At 38.5% G+C, this 25,368-nt stretch overlaps 1 protein-coding gene and 1 long non-coding RNA gene across 2 annotated transcripts in view; both read right to left on the reverse strand.

The window, feature by feature from the left end:
- LOC148653566 (uncharacterized) overlaps positions 1-8,817 on the reverse strand; it is a 154,290-nt gene extending 145,473 nt beyond the window's left edge. Inside the window, exon 1 of the long non-coding RNA XR_015941702.1 lies at positions 8,730-8,817. This is a non-coding gene — a long non-coding RNA (uncharacterized LOC148653566). The remainder of the gene's footprint in view (positions 1-8,729) is intronic.
- Positions 8,818-14,701: 5,884 nt separating this feature from the next.
- On the reverse strand, positions 14,702-25,152 carry crip1 (cysteine-rich protein 1). Its single transcript, XM_088648753.1, has 5 exons — positions 24,993-25,152; positions 18,701-18,795; positions 17,878-17,935; positions 15,215-15,267; positions 14,702-14,950 (listed from the first exon to the last, which is right to left on the reverse strand). The coding sequence occupies exons 1-4, from the start codon at positions 25,030-25,032 to the stop codon at positions 15,227-15,229; spliced, it is 234 nt and encodes a 77-aa protein (XP_088504879.1). The 5' UTR covers positions 25,033-25,152; the 3' UTR covers positions 14,702-14,950; positions 15,215-15,226.
- Between the last annotated feature and the right edge of the window lie 216 nt (positions 25,153-25,368).

The raw sequence follows: 25,368 nt of genomic DNA on the forward strand, positions 1-25,368 counted from the left end.
ACTCTGAAGTCTGTTACAACACTGTAACTCCATCTTGGAATTAGGTCACTGACTGGAGTCTGACTGAGAAGGAGGCTTTGAAATGGGGTGTAATTTAATGAAAGGATGGCTAAGTTCACATGATGATTAGAGGCTCCATTCTTTCCAGTGTTATTGAATTTGATGATATTTGAGCATCCCAAATCACTTTGCTATTGGACTTAAACTCATTGCATCCCTGTTGCATTTTAACATTCCAGTTTCTAACACAAGATGGTAGTCTTTGTGTCCTTAACAATGCTTCAGAAAGTCTGGGTGCAGATTTCTTATGAAACAGAAACCATTTAATAATTACACATTAGGAAAGTTGGATCTGTCTTCAGAAGCCCAAAGCACTGAGCCAGATTATAGTTTCCCCTATTAGTGATGATTGCAGTGCTATTTTTGCACACAGACCATCTGTAAGTTATTTTACTAATATTCAACTATCAGGAATAACAATTTAACATTTTCCTCAAACTTTATTTGAGAGATGAGTGACATTAAGTTTAAAAGCAAAATATATGTACAATAACTGACATTTTTTGACTTAATAGATCTGTGTATTAGACCTCAATCTGTGTTCGGTTGGAGGTAGAAGCGTTTCTTCTCAAGATCTCTCTAGCAGTCCTTGGGATCTCCTATTGTCAATAAAAACTGTCTGCATGTGGCTGATTAAGAGCTTGTGCTGTGGTTTTCACATAGCTAGAATTGCACCACTGCAATTCTTCTACATGCCTGTGTACGTTCAGCCACTGACGCTGGTTTTATAATCACTAAAACTGAAGCCACTGACACTGTTTTTATAATCACTGAAACTAAAGTGTGGTTACAAAAGAAAACTTTAAAATGTACCTTCTTTCTTCTGTTCAAAGGGGGCTTTAAGGCATGTAAGATGTGTAGAATGCAGACCATTACAAATAAGTGTAGGAGGAATTTGGGAATATTTTATAGGAAATTGTCTGAAGGAAATGCTGAGTGTTTCTGGGGTGCAGTCTCTTTATAGGTTGAATATGCTGATATTCTTTCCATAATTATTCCTTTACTGCAGAAATAGCTGGAACACATATACTTTTAACATAGACTTTTCTACATATGTCTTCTTACAATTGTTTAAAATAACTGCCAGTTTTCCAGTGTGCTGTTGACAGTAATTAGCAACACCAATTACAGTTGTCAATATTATGTTGTCAGTTAGACCTGCCAGTAAAAAGTCCTTCTGAATCTGCAGTTAGATATCTTGACAGCACATGGCAGATCCTTCAATGAATAAGTCAGTCAATGTCCAGCAAGCTGTGCTTGGGGCCTAGTTCCTGTCTCATATGGATCCAGACTTGAGCAGTGTCCCAGGAGCTCCTTTGTCAAACATACAAAATGTTTTTATTTTCAGAGAAGTCCGTCTCTGAAGAGTTTGTTTGTTTGAATCAAACAACATTTTTTTAGCTTTGTCTAAAGCATTGTGCTTACTATTAACTTCTCTGTATTAGATTAAATGTGTAATTTTCTTCCATCTATCTTTAAATCTACTTGATGTTTTGCACAATTAAAAACAATAGCACAAATGCATCAAATCCTTTTGAAGGCAGGTTAAAAAAGCTGCCTAAAAGCTACAGATCATTAAGCAAAATGACAAGAATTTGAAATGTTTAAGATATCTTTGCTAATCTATTCAACCATGGAATAGCTCTGTATTAAAATAATTTTCCAAGACATACATGAAAGGCAGAAATTGTTTGTTTGTCCCCTTGACTTTCTTAATAAATATGAGGATAATTGCTCCATGAGAGCCTTATGTTTGTTGCTACAAGGCAACATAATGTCTGAATTCAAAAACAATATGAGAATGAAGAGAAATTTCACATGCCCTCGGGCAAAACAGATTTGTTTATCTAGTACAGGGAAGAATAGAAATTACTTTGATATAAATTATATATGGAATAGTCAGACCTGAAAAAGACATGCCTTGTTTTCTGTAGTCGGTCAACTGTGAAACCAAACACAGACATAACACAACAAGTATTTGCATTGCATTTCCATCTTCAATCATTCACTTTAGTGAATCACAGCATCCTACTAATTAAAAAAAAACATTTTTTTTCACTTCTCAATCTTCTTACTTCCTAAAAAATATATTTATACTTCTTCTTGATTTTTTTACTTCCTTAGAGTAAGGGTGCCTTGCCACAACATATCACACCAAAGCCTCTTTCACTAAATTGCTTGACTAATGTTTTATTTTTGGACATTCATGGAGTAGATAAAAAGGAAATTGAGAAAAGCTGGAACAACTAAATAGTACTTTACATAATCTGTAGCAACTTTCATGTGAGTGTCTGTTTTTCATTTAATCTATTCATGCATTGAACCTTTCTTTTTACTGAGCATGTCCTAATCAATTATTGTTGTTTGTGTGCCTGGGTGGTGTCTCCAATGCAGTTTTGACATGTTGTTTGGAAGTACAAAAAAGTATGAATAACCCACTTATACACTCTTGAACAAATTCCTGTAGATTTCCTGTAGAACAGATCATACCTTTTCCTCAGTCAGTTGTGATTTTTATCATTGAAGTGCTGCAAAAACAAGCATAAATATACAACTATAAACAAGTACGACAGTACAAAAATCCGTAAACCTGTAGGTGTTAAAATGACAAAATAAAGAGGCTATTCTATCAGGTAATAAAATCAGGCCCTGACACCAGCCTGCTGTAAGCAAATAATAAAGATGAATGATTTCACCTAAAACATCTGGGAATTCTGGCAAGTATGTTCTTAATTTTTTGTATTAGCACTAAATACCCACTATATAAACACACAATGCTACACAACACGCAATGGGTTATGAACAGATATTTACAGGTCTATGGATTTTTTATAGCCCTGCCTTTTAGAGATGGCTCTGTACTCAAAACACTAAACACTTTTTTGGGCCAAGAGAGGAACCTGAATCTTATTAAATATCATGGATCCTAACCAGGACTGAATCATCCTGTGTAAACAGATGTTCATAAGTGAAGTGGAATGAATTTCCCCATTTTAACAGTGGCACCACTAAAGACGGAACGCTTTAAGCCTGTGGATTTCACAATAAAGGAAGTCGGGATTTTTAAGTAAGTAAGACAGCAAGATCACTCCTATAATAAACTCCTGACCTCATTCCGTGTTCAGATTACCAGGACAGAATCTGGATTTAAATCTGATTGGAAAGAGGAGCTCATGGCACAGCTTCTGATGACGAGGCTTGCCATTGAGACTTACACATCAGTGTTCAGGTTAAAGGTTTCGACAATGTACATTTTACACACCTCTTTTCAGGCCAGAACTGAACAGTCTTGTTCCAAAGCACTGTAAAGCTGCCATGTGTGTCCGTGTGAGAAAATGTGATTAAAGTCAGAAGTAAACACCAGGAATTTCTGTATGCTGGAAAATGTGTAAGAAGTATACAGATTCTTTTGAAACACTGACATGGTTTTAATCTGTGTGCTTTATATCCTTTTTTATGCGTTATTCAAAAAAGCATGTGAAATGGCAAGAACTGTGAAAGAAGACAATCTCCAGAGCATGAAGCACAATGCAGACTAAATTCAAAACACATTTCACTCGTGTGTTCCTCAGCGTTTCCCTTCTTTGGGTTCCAGAGCTGATTTAAGCGATGAAAGGAGTGTAGACTCACACTTGGGGGCATCACGATGGAGTGCTCTGAGATCAGTCTATCCATTCGCCATCGGCTTGGGGAGACAAACCCGCGCTGAGGACTTGCTGTTAATCACAAAAACACGGGCCCTCGTGTGCTCTGACACTTTGTCTTGACAGGAAATATTTTTTGATCGTACATACAGTATGTATAGGCAGACTTTCAACAAAGAGCACCTTCATGCTGCATTAAATGAATGGGTGATCGTGATAATGTGCACTGTAACTTGTGGGAAGTGGGGCATGATTAACTCAGCACTTAAAATCCTTACATGGATTTAGTGACAACAAAAAGTGACTCTCTGTCTAACCCTGATCGCCCCACTTTTAAAAATTCAGTTCTAAACTAAGTTTTTTAAAGTCAGTTTTTCGGCAATTAGCCTACTGTAAGACACAAAGTCAATTTTAAAAACAAAAGCAGACTCAAAACCTATGTGTTGGTTTGCTAGCTAAACCTGTGCGTAGGCTGAAATGTCCTACGTATATTTACATGCACAATGTATTGTTGTTTTTTATCAATTGTTGAAAGATTCATATACAACACTAATAATCTAATGATGCCTTTTTTTTGTTACATTATATTCCGTGAGATCCTGTACACACATCTCAGTCACGTCTGACCAGAACATGCTGAGAATATCAGCAGTAATAGGGCTAATTCTTCCAGGCAGTTGCTTATTTGTCACTGGCAATCATCCATCTATGCACAGGAGCCAAGTCTTGTCCAGAGATGTCAACGTAAATCTGCTGAATTCCTACTTTCTGCTTAAGGTTTTGGATTACAAAGGCAGGGAAGCCAAGATCTATGATCTGTATTTGGCACTGATTGGAGTCTGTAATGTGTGAAAGAAATCTTTGGCAATGAAGCTAAGCCAACCATGTCAAATAAACTACAAAGTAGTTAAGAAGTGACAATATTTTTGCTCTACCACACCACAGACCTCTTTTGAATACATATCATTTGCAAACAAAAGGATATTACTGTCAGATTTCTGGGCATTAGCCTTCAATCAACATCTCATCAACATCCATACCATTTTTTATCTGAAAGTCCCGAGAACTGAGAGATAATTGATGTCCTTTTGGTGATTCTTGCTCATGTTATGTTTGGTGTGTTACCATTACTATAAATATTCGTTCCCAAATACCCATCTGTTTCATTTACTTCACAAAGCAAACATTGACATCTAATCATTAATCATTCATAAAACTCATCGTGTGTGCTGGGATAGCAATCACTATCCATTGCCTCTGAACTGGGTGAAGGAGTCAGAAGATGGATGGACAGAAAACCCATCATTTCTTATGACCAAAAATTCATGCACAGCTTTTAGAAGTAGAAGTGCTACACACCCAATCTCTAAAGCATCACATGCTTAATTGAAAGCATGTATATAGAGTAAATCTGGTTTACTCTAGAAGCATGTATATGTACTGTGTGTATATCTTGTACATGGCAATTGTTCCTTTTGTGGCAGGCTTGCACCTGTCAATCGGTTTTATACATTTTATAAAAAGAGCCATTCATTTAGAAATGTCTCAATCTTTTGTATCTATCCATCCATTTTCTAACAACCTTATCCAATATAGGTTTGTGGGGGACATGGGGCCTATCCCAGCAAGCAACAGGCATAAGTGTTACGGGTGCAGCTGGTGTCAATGAACTCTCATTATGCAATTTCCATTCCATACCCCTTCCTTCACTATTTAAACCCCCTGCTCATACCAAATCATCGCTCGGTATTAGGAATCAATCCACCTCCTAACCTTGCATCGTACTCTACCTTTGACCACCGTTACGAAGACTCTTCTAGCCTCGGACCTCTCGACATCCCTTTCGTCTCGCCCCTCTTTGTTTGCCTTGTTATTCTCTCTATCCGTATTTGACCTCGCCCCTCTCGGACTCGTAGCCATTTGGACTCTCTTTGAGACCCGCATAGGTTTCGGAATAACTCGCCGTCACAGAATACCGAGCCTACAACATGAACCCCGCAGGTCAGAACAATCCCTTTTCTATCCTCCAGCAACACTCCCAAACCATGGGTCAGCTAACGGCAGCTGTTCAGGAATTAGTTACTCATGTTGCTCGATCCCCTCTATCTCCACCAAGAGTACCCCGCATTATCAACGGACACCCCGCTTACACAGTCAACAAGCTTTTGGATTCTCATTGGTTCCGTGGTTCCCTGCAATATCTTGTAGACTGGGAGAGCTATGGCCCTAAAGAGAGATCCTGTGTCACGATCATAATCCCTCCTCTTAAGGGCGCTCCAGCTCTTTCACATTTTGCTGATTCCATGCACCTGCAGGATATGCACTGGATTGAATGCCATACAAAGACATAATCAAACAAATACTCACACACTCACACCTGGGCCAATTTGTCCAGAAGCCAGTTAACCTGTCAGTAACTATTTGGACTGTGGAAGGAAACCAGAGCACCTGGAGGAATCCCACACGAACATAGGGAGAACACACAAACTCCATACACAGAGCGCCCTAGGAATTGAAGTCAGGGCCCCAGTGCTGTGAGGCAGCAGTGCTAACCACTGCACCACCATGCTAGCTGACCTTTTGTATCCCTCTGAGGATTTTTAGTCAGCACACTTGACACTGCGAACAAGCCTGGAAATTTCTAAAAAGAAGTATAAAGGTGTTCCCAGTAACAAATATCTCAAACCTTAATTGTAAGTTGTATTAATACTAGCTGAAATGCAGACCCTTATAATTAAGCTTTCATCTGGCAGCCCTTTTAATATGAATTCCATGACTTATTGTATAATGAGGTCTAATTTTTGTAGCGTAATTTATTCCATGGCAGAGGAAAACTAATAAAACCTAGATTGCATGTTGTATTTCCGAGAGTAATGTCTTTTTTTATGAGGGTAACGTAGGAAACATCCTGTCATAAAAGCAGGGTAAATAAATGCCCTCGTGTTATAGTTTTAGTTACTTCTAGAACGCTGGCTTTAACAGTGTTATAAGCACCCTAATTGGCATTGTTGAGACATTTGGATGCATTTAAATCTGAACCCTGTCATGACTTGAATATTTCACATAATGTTAGGCAATCAAATTCTTCATAATACTAAAATGCACCGTTTTCATTTTGCTTTCCTAATTATCTCAAGACTGAAAGTTAATGCTCCCGTTGCTCGTGTGACAGATCTCTGGCACCCTTCAAATACAGCAGGTATGAGCTGTTTTGAGTGGTACTTGGTGGTTGTGGTCAAACAGGATTTCTTAGCTGTGGTTGTTGTGTTTCATGGGGGAGTGGTGCTGTCAGTTGTCAAAAGACTGGTGAGCCAGTACATGCTGTTTCAGTTCACATTGCAGCAGCACATCAGTTTATAATAATAATAATTCCTTACACTTATATAGCGCTTTTCTGGACACTCCACTCAAAGCCCTCTACAGATAATGGGGACTCCCCTCCACCACCACCAATGTGCAGAATCCACCTGGATTATGCGACGGCAGCCATAGTGTGCCAGTACACTCACTACAAACCAATTAACAGTGGGGAGGAGAACAGAGTAATGAAGCCAATTCATAGATGGGGATTATTAGAAGGGCATGATTGGTAAAGGCCAATGGGAAATTTGGCCAGGACGCCGGGGTTACACACCTAATCTTTTAGAGAAACGTCCTGGGATTTTTAAAGACCACAGTGATTCAGGACCTCGGTTTTATGTCTCATCCAAAGGACGGTGCCATTTTACAGTATATAGCCTCCTGCTAGCCCCATTAACACCTCTTCCTGCAGCAACCTTAGTTTTTCCCAGGAGGTCTCCTATCCAGGTACTGACCGGGCTCACACCTGCTCACACCTGCTGAGCTTCAGTGGGTAGCCAGCTGTGAATTGCAGGGTGATATGGCTGCTGGCCATGTGTATAAATTATGCCAGATATAAGACGGATAAATATATATGTGTGATGAAGAGATCGGCACCAAAAACGTGGTTAAAGCATGGCTAGCTGAAATGACAAGCCAGAAACACGGTGAAACCAGTTGGTAGCAGCTGTTTATCAAGTCTGCAAAGTCTTCCAAAGAAGATAATGTACAGATAATATATATGCACTACAGATATCCTGAGCTCTATTGTATACCATCATCCTCACAAGGTTTATTATAACCTAGTTTATAGGGGTTCCCTATAAAATAGGGGCACAGAGTTGTGTGTCTGACACTGTGTGTCCTCTCTAGTTTGCCATTGTAAGCTTGAGTAAATAAAGTACATGGCAACGCTCATCTCTGTACATAATGTCAAATAATTCCACTGTGAAGTTGTGTCTTAAAGACACAATAAGTAGTGGCACTTTGAATTTCAGAAGTGGGTCAGAATTCCCTTGCTTACAGCTGGTGCCAGAACTGCTATTCAAGAACAAGGGTTGCCCTCCCCTGCCCTAGGATATGTCCAGAGATTGTGTTTTAGTGATTCCTCACCCTCTGTATATTCATGGCACATGTATATTCATAGAAAGGCAACATCACATAACTGCACTTTGGAATATGGGTGCATTTGGACCACTTTGAATTGAATCAGCTAATGCCTTGCATTGACAGATCAGGATTGGGCCCTTCCAAACCACTTCTGGTAATCTGATGTCCAGTTTCGACCTTCCATATGTTTTTAATGGTTTCTGGAGTGTCATTGTGTCAGAAAAAAAATCTTTATTTTGAAGTGTCTGCAAAACATTGGTGTGGGAAGGGAATAGGTTCTCTGTGTAATGACGTGCCCCTGAGGTGGGACTCAGCGCGGTCCAGGAATGTTAGAGGACCCACTGTTACTGTTCCTGCATTTCTTCAGGTCAACACCATCTGACTCAGAAGGTAATCACAACAAATGGGGCTATAAATTAAAATGGCGGGTACATTAAAATGTCACTTCACATTGCTTCCATGAAAAAAACTGATGGGAAGACATCTTGCCAAAACACCAGTGCCCTTAATTTATCAGCCCGGTCCTAATCCTGGAACTATGACAATCCAAATACAATAATAATAATAATTGCTTACACTTATATAGCGCTTTTCTGGACACTCCACTCAAAGCGCTTTACAGGTAATGGGGACTCCCCTCCACCACCACCAATGTGCAGCATCCACCTGGATGATGCGACGGCAGCCATAGTGCGCCAGAACACTCACCACACATCAGCTATCAGTGGGGAGGAGAGCCGAGTAATGTAGCCAATTCATAGAAGGGGATTATTAGGAAGCCATGATTGGTAAGGGGCAATTGGAAATTTGGCCAGGACACCGGGGTTACACCCCTACTCTTTTCAAGAAGCGCCCTGGGATTTTTAATGACCACAGAGTCAGGACCTCGGTTTTACGTCTCATCCGAAGGACCTGTTTACAGTATAGTGTCCCCGTCACTATACTGGGGCATTAGGACCCACATGGACCGCAGGGTGAGTGCCCCCTGCTGGCCCCACTAACACCTCTTCCAGCAGCAACCTTAGTTTTTCCCAGGAGGTCTCCCATCCAGGTACTGACCAGGCTCACACCTGCTTAGCTTCAGTGGGTTGCCAGTTGTGAGTTGCAGGGTGATATGGCTGCTGGTATACAGTCCAAATCCCCAACACATGTAGGCTAGGCCAGATGTTTTTTTTAGATAGTCTGTATGAATGGTATTATCATAAAGTCTAGAGATGTTTAAAAGAACATAAGAAAGGTTACAAACGAGAAGAGGTCTTTTGGTCCATCAGCATGTTTGATAGTAGCTAATTGATCCAAAGATCTCATCCAGCTGTTTCCAGGAGGAATCCAGGGTATCAGCTTCAATAACACTGTTGGGTAGCAGTTATTGAAGACTCTACCCAGTTTGGGTATTGGGTATTTATTCAAGAAGCAGTTTTCCAGACTCTCACAACCCTTTGGGTAAAGAGGTTTTAATAGATAAAGCTATAAATCTATGTTCTATAAAGCTTTAATAGATATACCGTTTGAAAATAATTTCAGCAGCTCATTGGAATAAAACCCTGGACTGGTAGTGAGTTCCAAACCAAAATGAAAACACTTTGTAAGTTTAATGAATGAATGGTCTATAAGTTGTCATTTGCTGAAGATGCATGCAGGCAGTGATGTGAAAGATTAGAACAAGCTACAGCTTCCTGTAGATAGCGATAAAATCTTCTTTCAGGGTGAAATGATGTTTCCTGGGGCTCCAACTTACTGCATCCTTCCTTTTACTTACTTTCAAACTCATCTAAAGCACGAGTACAAGATCTACACCCTCCCTTCAAGAAAGTTGCATTCATCTTGCAAGTGTGCCGTGAAGTTTTATTTCACTTCTCATCAGCCCTGACTTTGGTTATATGTTCACTTTTTTAAAGTAAAACAGAAACTCCATTCACTGCTTTTGTCAAAATGACATGCAAGGATTATTGCAACTGATTCACAACAGCAAATTTCAAACCATCCATCACTGGCAAAAAAAATAACCTGCATCTTAATTATTTGAAGAGACACGATGACCCCGTTGTTAGCTGTGCTACCTCCTCACAATGCTGGGTTTCTGGGTTCAATTCCATGGGTGTTGTCTGCCTGTTTGTATGTACAGTATGTATACATGTGTATGTGTATGTAAATGTGTATGTATATCTGTATGGGTGTGTGTGTACAGTATATGTTTATGTGGTGATGTTTATGTGTTTGAGTATGTACTGTATACTGTATGTGTAGGTATATCTGTTTGTGATAATATGTTGTGATAATGACCCTGCTCAGTACAAAAGGAACCACATGTTCGGACATTTACTGTCTGTGGTTGGCAGAAGAGCCAATGGTGTGAAGCTGCCATCTGTGAGTTTATGACTGAACACCTCTGAATCAGAATCCCCCCTAAAAGGTGGCGGCTGTATTTGTGTGTGTTTCCTCCCACAGTCCAAACCTGCTGGTAGGATACTTGGATTCTGTTATGAGTTTGGCCCTGATCTGAGTGTGTGTGTCCTACAATGGACTGGTGTCCCATCCAGAGTGTACCCCTACATAAGGTTCTGGCTCCCACCACAGCCCTAAAATGGTTGTTGTTGTATGGGCACGCTGTGCAAAAAGCCACAGACAAAACGAGCACTTGAGAAAATAAAACTGAGAAAACAATTGGTAATATTCATTATACATCATTATACTTAATGAATATCATTGATTCATCACTTTATAGTCATGTCATCAGACATAGGAGGGCATCATGCTTTGCATTGAGGTCAAATAAAAGCGAGTCATTGAGATAGCAGATAGAAAGTGGGATATCTTTTTTTTTCTGTAGCTTTCATGTAAATTAGATTTAATCTGAATGATTTGCAAAGACAGATTAGTTGCACTTCCCTCCTTCAGTGCAAGTGAGTACTCAACAGGCTGGCTTTGACATGCCAAGTAAAGAACTACAAATTTGTTTGCGTAACAAGCTTCACTTGTAATGAATGTGTTACTGAAGAGACTTCACTCTCTTGGAACCTGGATAGGGTTCTGAATTCTGCCAGGAGGATGGGAGGTTTGGTCTCTTGGCACTGTGGGACTGTCCTTTTTTTGTGAAGTGGGGCTGTGTGGCTCTGAAGCCAGATTGTGGCTTCTTATCTGATTCCCTGAGAGGGCCTAGCTGCTTGTGACACCGGCGCCTATTTTTTATCATTATCCTTGTGAATATGTCAAAACATATTGAGAGATCACGGTGCTTGCACTGAATTCCAAGGTTTTCGGTAGCTGATTTAGAAGTCATCTTTATTAATTTTCAATGTGGCACTTAAAGTGTAAATCAAATTAAGTAACATCACCTGACAAGTACTGCCATAGGTCTGTATTGTCTGTGACAGCAGTCTGAAATGTAAACGTAAATATGTATGCATGAAAGTAAAAATGTTTAGTCCTCCAAGAGTCCCTTGGATTTTTCAGAATTATACAAACTTGTCATTTAAAAGAATGTTTTCCTAAATTTACTTTTTTGTTCTTGAATTTGTTCTCCCTGGGGAGTACCAATTGCTGGATCACAGACTATAAGGATTTACCTCACTTATCTGTGAAAGCATTCCTCTGCATTTTCCTCCTACAGATCCTGATCTGAGGGACAGCTGGTTATTACCATCCTCTTAGACAAGTGAAATAATTTGTCATGTTCTTGCTCCAGACTTCTTAAAGCTCATTCCTGGCTATATAGCGTGCTTACAGATATTTTAAAACCTAAATATTTTGGTAACACATTTGTAGCATTCCTTGCCAAACATATGTATGATGACCATTGTAGACAGAAAACCAAGATTCAACACATGCTTTCAATAAAAGGCCTGCTTATCTTTGTTATTTCAGTTTGTAATTAGTCCGAAATAATAACACATGAGAATCTCTGAAGCCAAAACAAGTGTGTGCAGTCCTGCCTGAAGCTGTGTTTTAAGAGCAAGTAGTCGTTGTGAATTATAGGAATGAATATTATGAGTTCTCAACTTTTCATAATGTTTGGAGGCAGAACTGTCTAAACAGACTTCTAATTCTGCTTTTACATAGCCGTACACATACATAGGCCCATTTCACCTGTCAAACTTATCTATACCCCCTTAATGATCCCTAACACTGGTGAAGCTGCTGTCCATGTCTGTTAACTTTGATATACTGGAAACAAAAATGGAATTGGAATTCTTTCAGAAGGTTCAGTCTCCAAGTGCAGTGAAACAGTGAGAGATAATTCATGTTCATTCATTTCATAGCGACTGCTTCCTTAAAAATGCAGCACAAGCTTGAAAAGAGTTCCTTGTAAGACACATCTTTCAATGCGTCTGTCTACCCAGCTGCTAAAATGACAGTGACCTCTTTTGTGTCACTTTTTTAGTGTGTGTTGCATTAAATGTATTTTAAAGGTTAGTTGAACTTTGACTGTGTGATAAAAAAGTAGTTTGTGGATGACTAGGATTGTATTGATCACAAAAATAATTCCCTTGGTTTACTCAAGTGAACTGCTTTAAAACCAGACTGCTTCATTTGTTATTGTGAGGCTGAATATACCCTTTTTGGTATATTTTAAAGTTTTTTGGGTGTTATGGGAATAAGATTTGGTCGGACAACATCTGATAAGGAGAAGATTATCATCTGCTGTTAGATTTGATAGAGGAGATCTGTATGCCTAGGCTTACAGAAAAAATTCTGATTGCAAAATGCAATTTTCTTGAGTCCATCTGTACTTAAAGGTTGAGGCCCTACTGTATATACTATAAATTGGATGTAAGGATTATGAAAGCCTTGTAATCAGTTTCCAACTGCTTGTTAGATCTCTTCTGAAACAGATGGTGTAGGCCTTGTCCGTGTTATAGATGGTATGTGTCCAACTGGGAGTTTTCCTTTCCCTCCTGAAGATGGAGAGCAGACAGTGCAGCTCTTTGTCAGTATGTCGCCACAGGAGGACAGCCGTGGGAGTTTTGAGTTTTGTTTCTGTCTGTAACCATGGTCTCTTCAGTCTTATGGCAGCAGCTACAGCAAGCAAAACGGCTCTAGTCAAAAATGAAAATGCAGTGGAAACACAAGGCCCTCAGAGAGTTGGGTATTTTTGGTCATTAAAGAACCGAAACAACTGTGGCTTATGTTGTCATGAGAGGCCATTTGTTAAACTTTACATTCTATAAGAGGCACTGGTGAGGGGAGCAGAGGTTTCTGAATGCTTTTCACCATTACTGAAACTCTTGAAAAAAAAAACCCAAATAATATTTAGTTATAATTGTACAGAATGGCATTCTCTCAATGAATCTTTATCCTATATAAGAAAGTAGACACATTGACTTGTAATAAGACAAAAATCAAGATAATATGCATTCGAATTTTAATTAATATTAGATTTCAAAAGCTATTTTCTTGAACACAAGTTGCATTTAACATACAAGAGAGCACCAACATGGTTTACAGATTTTAATCAAATTTGAAAAGACTCATCAAATTATGTTATAAAGCCACAAGATTGCTTCAAACATCTAAATACAGATGATAGTCTGCAGACTTAAATCAGGGAGGGGAAACTCCACATCTTAAGGGATTTATAGGTAGTGTTCAGTTAGCAGATGAGTGACAACTACAAATGTGATTTGACTTCAAACAGTTCACTGCAATTAAAGTAATCAAGGTGCGAGTTGGAAAAACAGAGAACTCTGCAGCTTTGGATAACTAGGGTTGTTCATCCCAAGCTTAGTTGCTTGCAGTGGTTTTGTAGCGGCTCGAAGACAAAGCAGGAATGTTACATTACCAGTTTCACACACAGCCATGTTGTGAAAGCCAATGTCCTAGAGTTTTTCAAGGAACGGCTGGATGAGATCCTGGGTTCAATTAGTCACTAACTCCCTAACTGGCTAGATGGAACAAATGGCTTCCTCTCCTACCGGTTCTTATACTTTTATGTTACAGAAACAGATTAGAAGACCATTATTATCCCAAACCTGGGAAATTCATTACATACTGTAGGTGTTTGGCCTCCAGAACGTTACTGTAGTTATTGTTCTTGGTTAATGCCAAAGATTTGACATTTTCTGGCTCCCTCGGATTGAAGACAGTTCTGACATGGATATCATTAGAAAAGGCATTGCATTTAGGAGCTGTTTTACTACAGTATTGTTTTATACTTTTGTACATACTGTATCAAGAGCACCTGTATGGCTATTGTGTTATTTTTTCACACCCACTGATGATTAATTATTCATTTTTTTTCTACTTCATACACCATGTGTCGCAAAAAAAACACTGATTTGGTCAACTGATTTTATTTATTCGTGAAGACCGGTTTCCATTAAACAAGGGTAGTAAATTGCTGTTAGTGAACATGTACAAGAAACCGTTTTTCTCTAGTGTGACCATTCAAGTCTTGCAGGACAATCTTGAAAGATTTAAAGTGGGCAAGGGGATCCCCCCCGAAGATATGAGGCATCTCCATGCACTTGAATGCTCAACACTGTCTACTGGCAATTTGTATCTTCTTTTCCTTTAAGATTTCAAAAGAATTAAAACAAAGAATACCAATGTCGTGACAATGCAAACCCATTTTATTTAGAAAAGAGAACAATTCAACTTTACTGCAAACACTTCATTCCAGTTGTCAGTGATCAGAACAATGCGGACGGAATATTGCAAGTCCTACATCTTTGTAAGGAATGCAGATTTCGCTAAATTAGATTAAAAGGCCCAGTATGTACTGTATAAGGATTTAAAAATAAAGGTTTGCTGAAAGTTGCCTTCTTTCCACCTTCTGAATTTTAACTCCTGCGGACAGCCTGAAAGAAAAGCAACATTTTTAAATGTTAAAAGAAGGCAGACACCTCTGCACAACTTTCAGTAAATCAGTCCCATTCATCCTGCCTTTATTCCTGTATTTGATTAAAATAAAACCAAGAAAATGCTGCCCAGATATCTCATCAGTTGTAGTAACCTCCACAACTTCAGAACCTCAGGTCATCTTCGCTGTTAAACACATGAGTATACTTGCACAGCAGCAGGAACTAAAGCTGTATCTCAGACAATCACAGCACAGCGTTTACCTGCGTTGTGGTCTATTTGAATGTATGGCTTTCAGTGCCTCCGCGTCCGAATCCTGAAAAGGAAGGGAGAAGAGTTTGTATTTGTAGTCGGCGAGCAGGTGAACTGGTGAATTCCAAAACCCTTTGAAACACTCAATGACTAAGCTGTACAATAGAACACTTTTTTAACAAGGTGACGTAACAGTGGAAACTTCAGATCTGCATTCTTCAGAAAAGAGAGGGTGACAGAGTTCTGTGATATTAACTAGACTTTGCAATGCTTACATGATACCATCAGTCATATGTCAGTGCATTCCTACGCATGCATCACTTACTTATAAATGACATATTAAATGCCTAACAAGTTCCTACACACATCACTAAATACCTACTCTACATGAATTGTGCTTTAGGAGAAGTTCCTTAATCTGACAGATGGGTTGTTATGATCTGTTTCACATATACTGTAGGGTTTGTATGACATCTTTTGGTCTCACTTTCAGATGTGTGATGGACTCCTGCTATCATTAAATTCAGAATTCAATTTTCCAGATATTTTTATTGTTATCCTAATTGACTTGGTATCCTTCTGTTACATCTCCTAGCAACAGCCAGGCGAGACAGTGTTGCGTGATAACCGGGATCAGACGGTATTAGATAAGGAATCAGGAAGTGTGGGCCAGTGGTGTATTTTTAGTTTATCACCTGTCCCAGTAATCCCACAGTGGCATTGTGAAGATGTGGAAAAAAATAATAAGGATGACTGAATTGTAACGCACTAACATCACATTTTATTGGAAAGGTACCAGGAAAAGAATGGACTCTCTATCTCTGACCTTACAGAGAGTAACCTGGAATCACACTGCCTTGCCTCCATAGCTCAAACATACTGTTTAATTCCCACTTCAGTGTCATCTACTAGTAATTTATCTCATACGTGAATGTCATTGTTAAAGTGGTGAATATTGCCACTGTATCTTCAATACATATAGCTAAAATACACTGATCAGGTCACTCAGCATGCTGTAGACCAGGGGTTATCAGTCTGGTCCTGGGGACCCAGTTTCATTCCAGATGAGCTCTTTACTTAACTTAACTCAATTAACAGGTTACATGACGTGGAAGCTTCAAAAGTCTTTGTTTTCCACTCAGACGTTGGAGTTACTTAGGAGATGCTATGCTAAAAAGGCAGCCTCCAATGTGAATTGGAACTGAAAACAATCATCCTGTTATTAAAGGATTATAATAAGGGTTTAATTAGCTAACAGGGAGGTCAAATGGAAAAAGAACCAGCAGGTGTGTGGGTCCCCAGAAATATAGTTGGAGACCCCAGCATCTTATTTATACTTTTTTCATTTTACAAGTATAATGTTAAAAATTGTGCCGTCCAATACAGTGCTTGTTGGCAGAGAAAATATTTTATATGTATGCGTGAGATCTCTTAGCTATAAGCAGTTTTTCGCTTTGGTGAACTGATGACAGCATGATTCTTTTTGGATTTTATTTTTCTCCATCTATTAGGATTTGCTTTCAAAGGACAAAGCATAAATTAGGAATATCAGCATTAAAAGCAGAACTTGTAAGAATCCTTGACGTGGATCATACTGTAGCACAACTGGTTTCTGGGGTATCCTTCCGAATTGGGCTCAGCAATTTCCATTCCACTCCGTATATCCAACACATAGACTGTTTAATCTTGACTTTTTCTCATCATGCCATCTGGATTTGGGTTTTCAGATCAAATGAAGCAGCAGTGCTACAATCCCTATACCATCAAGTGGGAAAGACAATAGTGCATTGAAGTGCGTAATTGTTAGATCCTCTGCTATTTTTCATGCTACAAGCCTTCTAATGCCAAAAGGACAGTTTGCACCAACTAGAAGACTGAAGCAGCTCTCACTGGGAGCACTGCAAGATCAGAGGTGCCCAGCAAGTCACAGGGCATTGCATGGATAATCCAGGCTGACAATAGCCCACCCAGGGAAAAGAGGGTACTGAAAGACATCATTATCACTGAAGAATCACCTGTTGCAATCTCCGACTTTCACAAGATGGGAAGTGAAAGGGACTTCTGATAGGACAGAAAAAAAGCAGGATCCCTTTTAAGGGTATTTTGTCTAAGGTGACTTTACAGAAACATCTCTCTCAATTTATCTTCTCCTGCATCCACTGGCGTGGTCTCCAAAATTCTGGATTAAAAGATTATCTGTTTTTGTTCCTTTTTTCCAAGCCATTGATTCCTGTTTAATCTACCCACACTGTACTTCTGGCACATGACTTGCATACTTGCTGCCTCCATAAAACGCCTCAGTTATATCCTGATGGGAGCGTAGGTGTCAGCAGACATTTTCATGTAAATATGGATTTGTTCTGGGTTTTTTTCTGGCAGAGGGATGTGATCAGTGCTTCTATTTTGTTCTTGATTTCCTCATGGTGTATCATTAACAAATTATTTGCAACTGTCAATTGCCATGATTAAGTGAAATGGCTATTCACAGAAGCACATCGACAAAATACAATAACCTGTCTATTTTCACCTACTGTCTTTTTGCAGACCTTTTGATTATTATGCTTTATGATGTCTTTTTAAGGTTAAAGAGGTAGATCCTTTCTTGAATTCCCTCATCTGATTGTGCCCCTATATTAGTTAGCATTAATTATTTAAAAGAAATAAAACCACATACCTTTTGGCCCAAAGAGTGCCGAGTAACAGGGAGCATTACAGTAGGGCTTCCCCTCATGCTGGAAACAAGATTTAAAGAGAAAAAAAGCCATTAATGACCTGTACATTATGAAAGGTATCACAGAAATGAGAGGAGGCCATTCAAACCATTCTTGCATTTTAGGTTGCTAGTGGATTAATGATTCAAAAACTCCATAAAGCCATTTCCTAAAGAATTCCACAATTAAAAAAAAAGTAAGAAAGAGATTTCTGTCTCTGTGACATCTTTTCATAATTGGTTGCAGGCAGTTTGAAAACCTAGGTATTATATTAAGCTCAGATATTATTTTGATCAAGTAGAAAATCTCACCCATGGTATAGGAGACATCTTAGGTGAATCTTAGTGAAATGAAGGAGTCTTCCTAAAAACGTTCTGGTTTACAGCTTAGTTGGGAGTTGTGAAAACATACCCACTTCAAGCAGTTTTCTGCTTCTGAAAAAGTAATCATTTTGTGCTTTCATCCATTTGACTATCCTGTAATTATCAGCTCATTGGTCTGTGTGTAAAAGGACAGCTAGACTGAAGCACCTCAGCTAAGGAAACTATCAGAAGAGAAGACAGTTCTGTAGAATCGCTCAGGAGCAGGTCTTGCTTACATTGCACTTAAATTAGATAGCCCGTTTAAAGTCTGTGCTATTTACAGAGAAGATCTTAGATCATCTTAGCTTAGGTAGTTCGTAGATCAATTTTGCATGAAATTTAGTTTTGAATGGTGAGCATATTAAGGATATTTTTGCCATTTTGTCATTACCTGAAACTATAGGCTCCTACCAGTAGGACCTACCTCTGCATGAGAGCCTGGAGACAAGGTCTTGTTACATTTCTCACATTTCAGACAGGGTCTGTGCCAGTCTTTGCCAAGGGATGTCACTCTCTCAGCTGCAAAGGTCCAACACACAGATGAAAATTAAATATTATACACTGTACAATCCTCACCAATAGCATTTTGCTTATCCGAGCTTTCATAATCTTTGACACCAAGCTGCATTAAGAAAAAATGTCTATTGCAGGTGGAGAAAAGAGGGAGATTCTTGGGTGAACTATGTTCCTCAGAGACTAATGGGGAATGACCTGCCATCCTCTGTCAGCTGACCAATTGGAGAAAAAGACTACTGGTCAGGTGACATTTAAAAACCAGGAAGCAGAGTCTTCAATTCTCAGTCAATATCTCCTGTTGACCACTGCTGGCTAGTAAGATAGCAGAGTCTCTGTTATGTACAGCACTGAGGAGAAAGGACCAATTAGGTGACTGAAGAATAGACCCAGGTTGAAACATTTATTATGAAGCCAGTATGCGGTTTACCTACCTGGCTATTTTTATGCAGTAGGAGTTTGGATAGAGTTAGGTTTTTGTTTCTCTGTGTTTTTATGAGGGGGGGTTTCTGTTATTTCCCACACTGTAAAACAAAAGGAGCACTATCTTTTCAACCTTATGGCTCAATTTGTGTGTCTGTCTCCCAGAGACTCGCCAGTTCAAAGGTTCTGTTATAGCATCCTGCCCCTTGGTACTGTATAACCATCCTATCTTCATGGCATATATCAGAAATCATGTACATAGAGGCAGAGGTTTGTCTGTGATATTGTATGATTGAGGCTTAGCAGTGGTATGTGGTACAATGAATTTTTCATGGTGTGATTATGAATATCATTAAATCCAGTCATTAACACTGTGTTTTTGAAACTAAGTACTAATATTACATTTGTAAAACTGCAGTTAAAAACTGCACAGCTCTTCCAACCAAAGAAAAAGGATAATGAAAAGTCCTAAAATAACTTGGCTTACCACCCACAGCAAAGATCATATTAACCTCAGTCAGTAAGGTTGGCAGAAAAATGTCACCATTCCGGCCTCTCCTGCCATAAAATTCTCTTGTGCTAAAAAGCTTGGGCTGAAAAAATGATATATCACATTCCTTTAGTAAGCTCCAGTACTAGGTTTAGTATCTGTGCACTTTGTTTCCTGCAGTAAAGATATATTGTTCTTCTGTAGGACTTGCGTATGATTAGGGAAAACCATGGTGAGAGACAATGCATTGATCTATCATTGGGATTTCACAGCATATAAACTATTCTCAAGAGCCTGATCAGACCTATGGCTGGTGGAAAGGGTGGCTTTCCCCCTTCAGAATCTAATACAATTTTTTTGGGTCCTTTAGCAAAGCAATTAGCAAGGACAGAGTTCTCAGCAACGTGGTTCTTGGAAGACACACTCTCCCTAAGGAATTATTTCCATGTCAAAGCCTAATAAAAAAAACGTTAATCTACTGCACTCCACATTTGTATGAAATTTGTCTTGGGTGAAATTTGTCTTGTGCCAAAATAATTTCAAACATTCAGTGATAAGATTGGATCCCTTTATCATGGTTATCATTATCAGCATTACAAACGTGAATTATCTCAAGCTGCGATAAAGTCCTGGCAATTTCTTTAGAGTTTTTCATAGAAAAGAAAACTGCTGCCACTGATTTCATACTGTATCCATGAGATTTATCTACTTAACTGTGTTTGGTTTGGTGTTCAGAATTGGTAAGCAAATAGGAAAAAAATCTTTAAGAGGAAACTCCTCTCCTGCCCATTTTTAAATAAAATTCAATTTAAAAAATGAGCTTTATTAACATGACATGTCAGAAAGGTCAGAGCTTTTGGATCAAAACAGGGTAGTATTACTGGACACAACATGGAGCAGCAGCCCATGTCTCATTGTGGGTCTGGCCACTATCGCCATTGTGTTTAGATAAGCACATCCTGGGGCACAGCAGGGTGTGTTTTGTGTTTATAGATCTTGAAATTGCATTGGATTTTGCCTTGGGCGGTTGCTCATCTCCCTTAGTCAGATTTATACCAAGATCCCAAAGAAACACAATGGGTGGAGTAGTCTATAGTCCATTATAGTCAGGAACAGCCCATTCTGAAGTAATCATTTCCAACCCCCTCCCCCCCGTGTCCCAACAAGATCTACTGCCCTCTTTTACAGCAGGGTGGATATCAACCTTAACACACAATGAACTGAAAAATATAAAAGCAAATTCCTGAAGCATGTCTCCTTCAGCTCCACCTAAAAATCCTTGATACTAACCCATTATGCTACAGTACAGCTTATTGGGCTGGAGAGGAATTTATGTATTTATTGAAAGCACAGACACTCCTGTGTCTTCTGGTTTCCATTCTCAAACAGTTAAGCTTATTAAACTCTTAACTGCACCAATTGTTAGTGTTTTCTTAAAATGTTCTGCACTCAGGACACAAATCTCCATTATGAGTTTAATTTCTGAGAAATATGAGCCAAACTGTTTCAGCTCAGTTTAAAATTTTTGTTCTGCTTTAGGTGGGTTTAACAGTGCCAAACCTTCTTATAATCAGTATTCGTGATGCTGCATGAGCCCACTAGTTTGATTAAACCAAGTCAATGAAACAAACCTGAATGAGAGAAGTGAATACAGGCACCACGGTTCAAGCTAAGCGATAACTTGTTTCACAGTTTAAAAACTGAATCAGTTTTGAAAATAAAAGCAATTTAAGAGCTAAAATAATGAAATCCAGTTGGGAAGAAAACCTGAAGACACTGGAAAGTTAATCCATTTACATAGGGTATCTCTTGCTCTAAGCAAGGGTTATGAGTACCTCCCACTCTGTGCAAGATATAATCCTTTAAGGGCAATACTCTTGAGGCAAATTTCAAATACAATGTTTGAGCCCTATGGCTGGCGGTGGTGTCATTGAATGAAAGCCACCCCAACAGTTGGCACTATTTGTTCTATATGAAATTTGCTGTGGAGGCTGCAGTGTCAAAAGATGAATGGTCCCAAGAGGTGAGCGTGGGCATCATCCTTAAAGTTACAGTCGGGCATGAGAAATGATTCTGAGTTGTACACTCGGAAGTGTAGCAGAAGTACCGTACAGCAGGACAGTGTAAAGACACTAAATTCATTCACCACAGAAATGTACTGTATCTGTTACGCAGATGATAGTGGCATCCCCAGTGATGCATATTACGGATCCTTCCAAAAAACCACAATCGATCAAAACCAAATGGTGAACCATTCATTCACTGGACAGTGAATAAATTAATTAAGGAAAAGAGTGAGTTTAGGTGCTTTGCAGGGACAAAATAAAGTGAAAAGACACGAGAGCATTTGTTCACATTGCTAGATAGAAAGACTTCAGAAGCCATTAAAAGTTCTGTCAGATTAGTCCTAGCCAAGGCCTAATGTACAAAACAGAAAAATCGCTTATATTTTGCTTATGAATTCTTTCAAAATATTTTTCGGCTCACTTCTGGAAGATTTCAGTGGCAGTTCTCTTGTATTAAAGACAACACAATACTGTTTGACAATAACAGAATCAGGATTTATTTTAAAGGTCCAACATGCATCCTGCTTTGCTTTGTAATTAAAACAACTCATCTTTGTATCAAATAAAGAAAAATGTCTGAAATTCCTAGCTGTCAGGCCTGTACTATAAACACTGTTAGTAACTTTTCACCATCAGTCTGTGGGCACAGCACACAAAATATGTTTAAGACATGCATTTAGCAAACCTCAGCTTTATGCCTCTGGTTTTATGCCCAAATGTCAAAACAATTTGAGGCCATCTAACATTCGAGTTTTTTCTTTTCTCTTAATTGACAACCTTTGTAGATGTTCCAAAACTTGGAAGAATTTAAACAAAATCCATCATTTAACCATCAACTCAGAGATCTTGTGTTACTATGCTTTGAAAGTGAGAAAAGGTCCGTTTTTTTCTCACACAAGAAAGTTCCATGGATAACAAAATCCTTTCACATTTTGGAACTGTGCGCTACCATTTTTGCATCTGCTTATTAGAGCCTTCCTTACCAATGTTCGTGTGTTTATGGAAATACATTTGGAAAAAAAAATAAGCGTAAATAGCATTTCCTTTTTTGTTTGTGAACACTGATTTGAAAGCAAGATGTTTCTGGCTTAATAGCAGTTCTCATGTGTACAAGTAATTTCACTGAAGCACACAGTACGTTCCTCAGGGTGTTTCCAGGAGAGAAACAAAGCACCTCAATCTCGAGAGAATTTGAATTCCGTTTTCATATCACAAAAAATTGTCTCTCGCTGGCAATGTTTTTAGCTGTTTCAGTATATGGCGGAAACACAGGGACTCTACTTCACCTAACGGAACAAAAGTACCATAATTTCCAAAGCTGAATAAGTCTTAGGGATTTTCAGCATATATTGGTAATGTTATGTTATTTGTTATGCCAAACAAATTTGCAAATCCACACAAGATGAAAAGAAAGGTAATACCCACTCCCTAGTTTTGAGTGCATGATGGTGAATTTAATGTCTTCATTTTAACCTCCAGCACTCTGAGTACTTTGAGTGTTATATTAGAAAAACAATAAGAAAAGTATATTTCTTGAGGGCCTGAATATGAAAAAGAACTGTACTGTTTATTTGCAAAAACATATTTTTTTCAGAATAAAATGTAAAAACAGTGATCCCCATATTTGTGTAGCAGATGTATTGCACCGTAGAGCACATAATTGAATTAAAATGCATGAAATTTGTGGTTTGGGTATTTTAGTTTGTATGAAGTTTTGGAAACGTGCCACAAAAAAAGACACATTATTGTCTAATTGATGACAATATTGATGACTTAAATGTTATACATACAAAATCGATGTAAATTAGTAAGCTGTACCATGAATGAATGGTACAGCTTACTGATTTAAGTAATGGTAAGATGCATGCAGGGGATGTCTTCAAAAACTTGGTGTTGGACAAGTTCACACTGTATATGGAATACATATTCATATACTGTACATATACATTATAGTCCATCATGCCCCTCCGTCTCATAAGAAAAAATATGTACAGTATATGGGTAAAATGACACAAACCACCAGTATCAGTAACTGCAAACTGTGCCTTTAATTATGAAAAGTCCAGTTTCTGGAGTAAATGCACATGAAATGTACTTGATTGCCTGTTCTTCGCAGAAGGTGAAGGTCTATACAACATACTGTACGGTACGTGCCGTGCCTGAAGAAGCGCATTAGTCAATATATAAATATCTACAGAGACCGCTGCATACTACAGAAGGCTGAAAATCCCATCAAGGTTAGAAACACACAGTGGAGCACTGTTGACCAGATGTTCTGGAATGATCGATTTAACTATTGTCCAAGAAAATACACCGAAACTGGGTGTGGACACTCCAAACACTGCTCATATTTACTTAAAATATCTGATTATGTGTCATGTGAATGAGTTAATTGTTAAGCCTGTATGATATTGTTCACTTACAATATCTAGTATGAAAGGTTGCACATATATAACCACACAATCAGGTGCTCGCTGACAAGGATAGATCCGTTCTTTTTTAAGAAGATGATTAAATATTAGGATTTTGATTGTTCTTGTGATTGTGCGCGATTGTATTAGAATTATTATAGCTTTTAAGTCTCTGAAATTGAATTACTGTTGGTATTAATTAACTGTGATGATTATAAAAATTCAATGTGGAAGAATTTGAACATCCTATTTACAATTTGCCTTAAGTGTTGTTTTTTAAAAAACAATATTTAACCAGAAAAACCCGTAACAAATCGTGCAAATCTAGTTATTATTTAAAAAAAAATTCTTGCTAAAATGCACTTATTTTATTTTCATACGTACGCTTTTTTCCAATATTCGTTCACAACTCACATTTTACAATAAAGCTTTGTGTGCTGCTGTTGTGAAACTATTTCACAAGATCTCACAAGACCGTTAATTTCTTCACTTATTTCACGCACAACACTTTGACATTATAAAGCACAAACATCATAAAAAACACAGTATGACCAGTTCTTTAGATGTACACAGCACGCATACTGTACCTTATTACAGCCTAACTTTTTAACATTTTAAGGAGGATGTCAACAAGGCATGATTTCATTGTAACAGCTACAAAAGCTTTGGTTATTTTTGGACCAATGCAGCTGTATTCTTATTATACAGTATGCCGCACGCCACACTAATAAACTAAGAGAAAAAAAGTTTTGTGTGAACTGTTCAAAAAGCACCATAAGAAATACTGCGGTAAAATTAAAACAAAAATCTTACCAAAATACACTTCTTTCTGGCACTTAGGACACTTGGGCATGTTTGAAAAACTTGCTGATGTCTTGTTATGAGTTAAATATCCGCTTTTGAAAAGCGCCAAGGTACCTGCCTAAAAACCACGCCTAACTTGCTTTAACCATGCAGAAAAATCAACCCGTCCCCTCTTATTTATAGTGCGAAGAAGACAGTTTGCACACGGGAATAGCTAAGAGAGGGAGAGGCTTGAACTTTTTCTGCACACGACCCTGTGTAAACGAAGCCAGAAAATATTAAAAATGCAAAATTTGTTCATTCAAAGTAGAATATAGGAACCGGTCACAATCAAACAGCGGAAAGGGAAGATGCAGTACTTGTGTGCTAACGACTGTTTAGAAAT

This window comes from Lepisosteus platostomus, chromosome 10 (genome assembly GCF_059453375.1).
Source record: "Lepisosteus platostomus isolate fLepPlt1 chromosome 10, fLepPlt1.hap1, whole genome shotgun sequence".
Classification (NCBI taxonomy): Eukaryota; Metazoa; Chordata; class Actinopteri; order Semionotiformes; family Lepisosteidae; genus Lepisosteus; species Lepisosteus platostomus.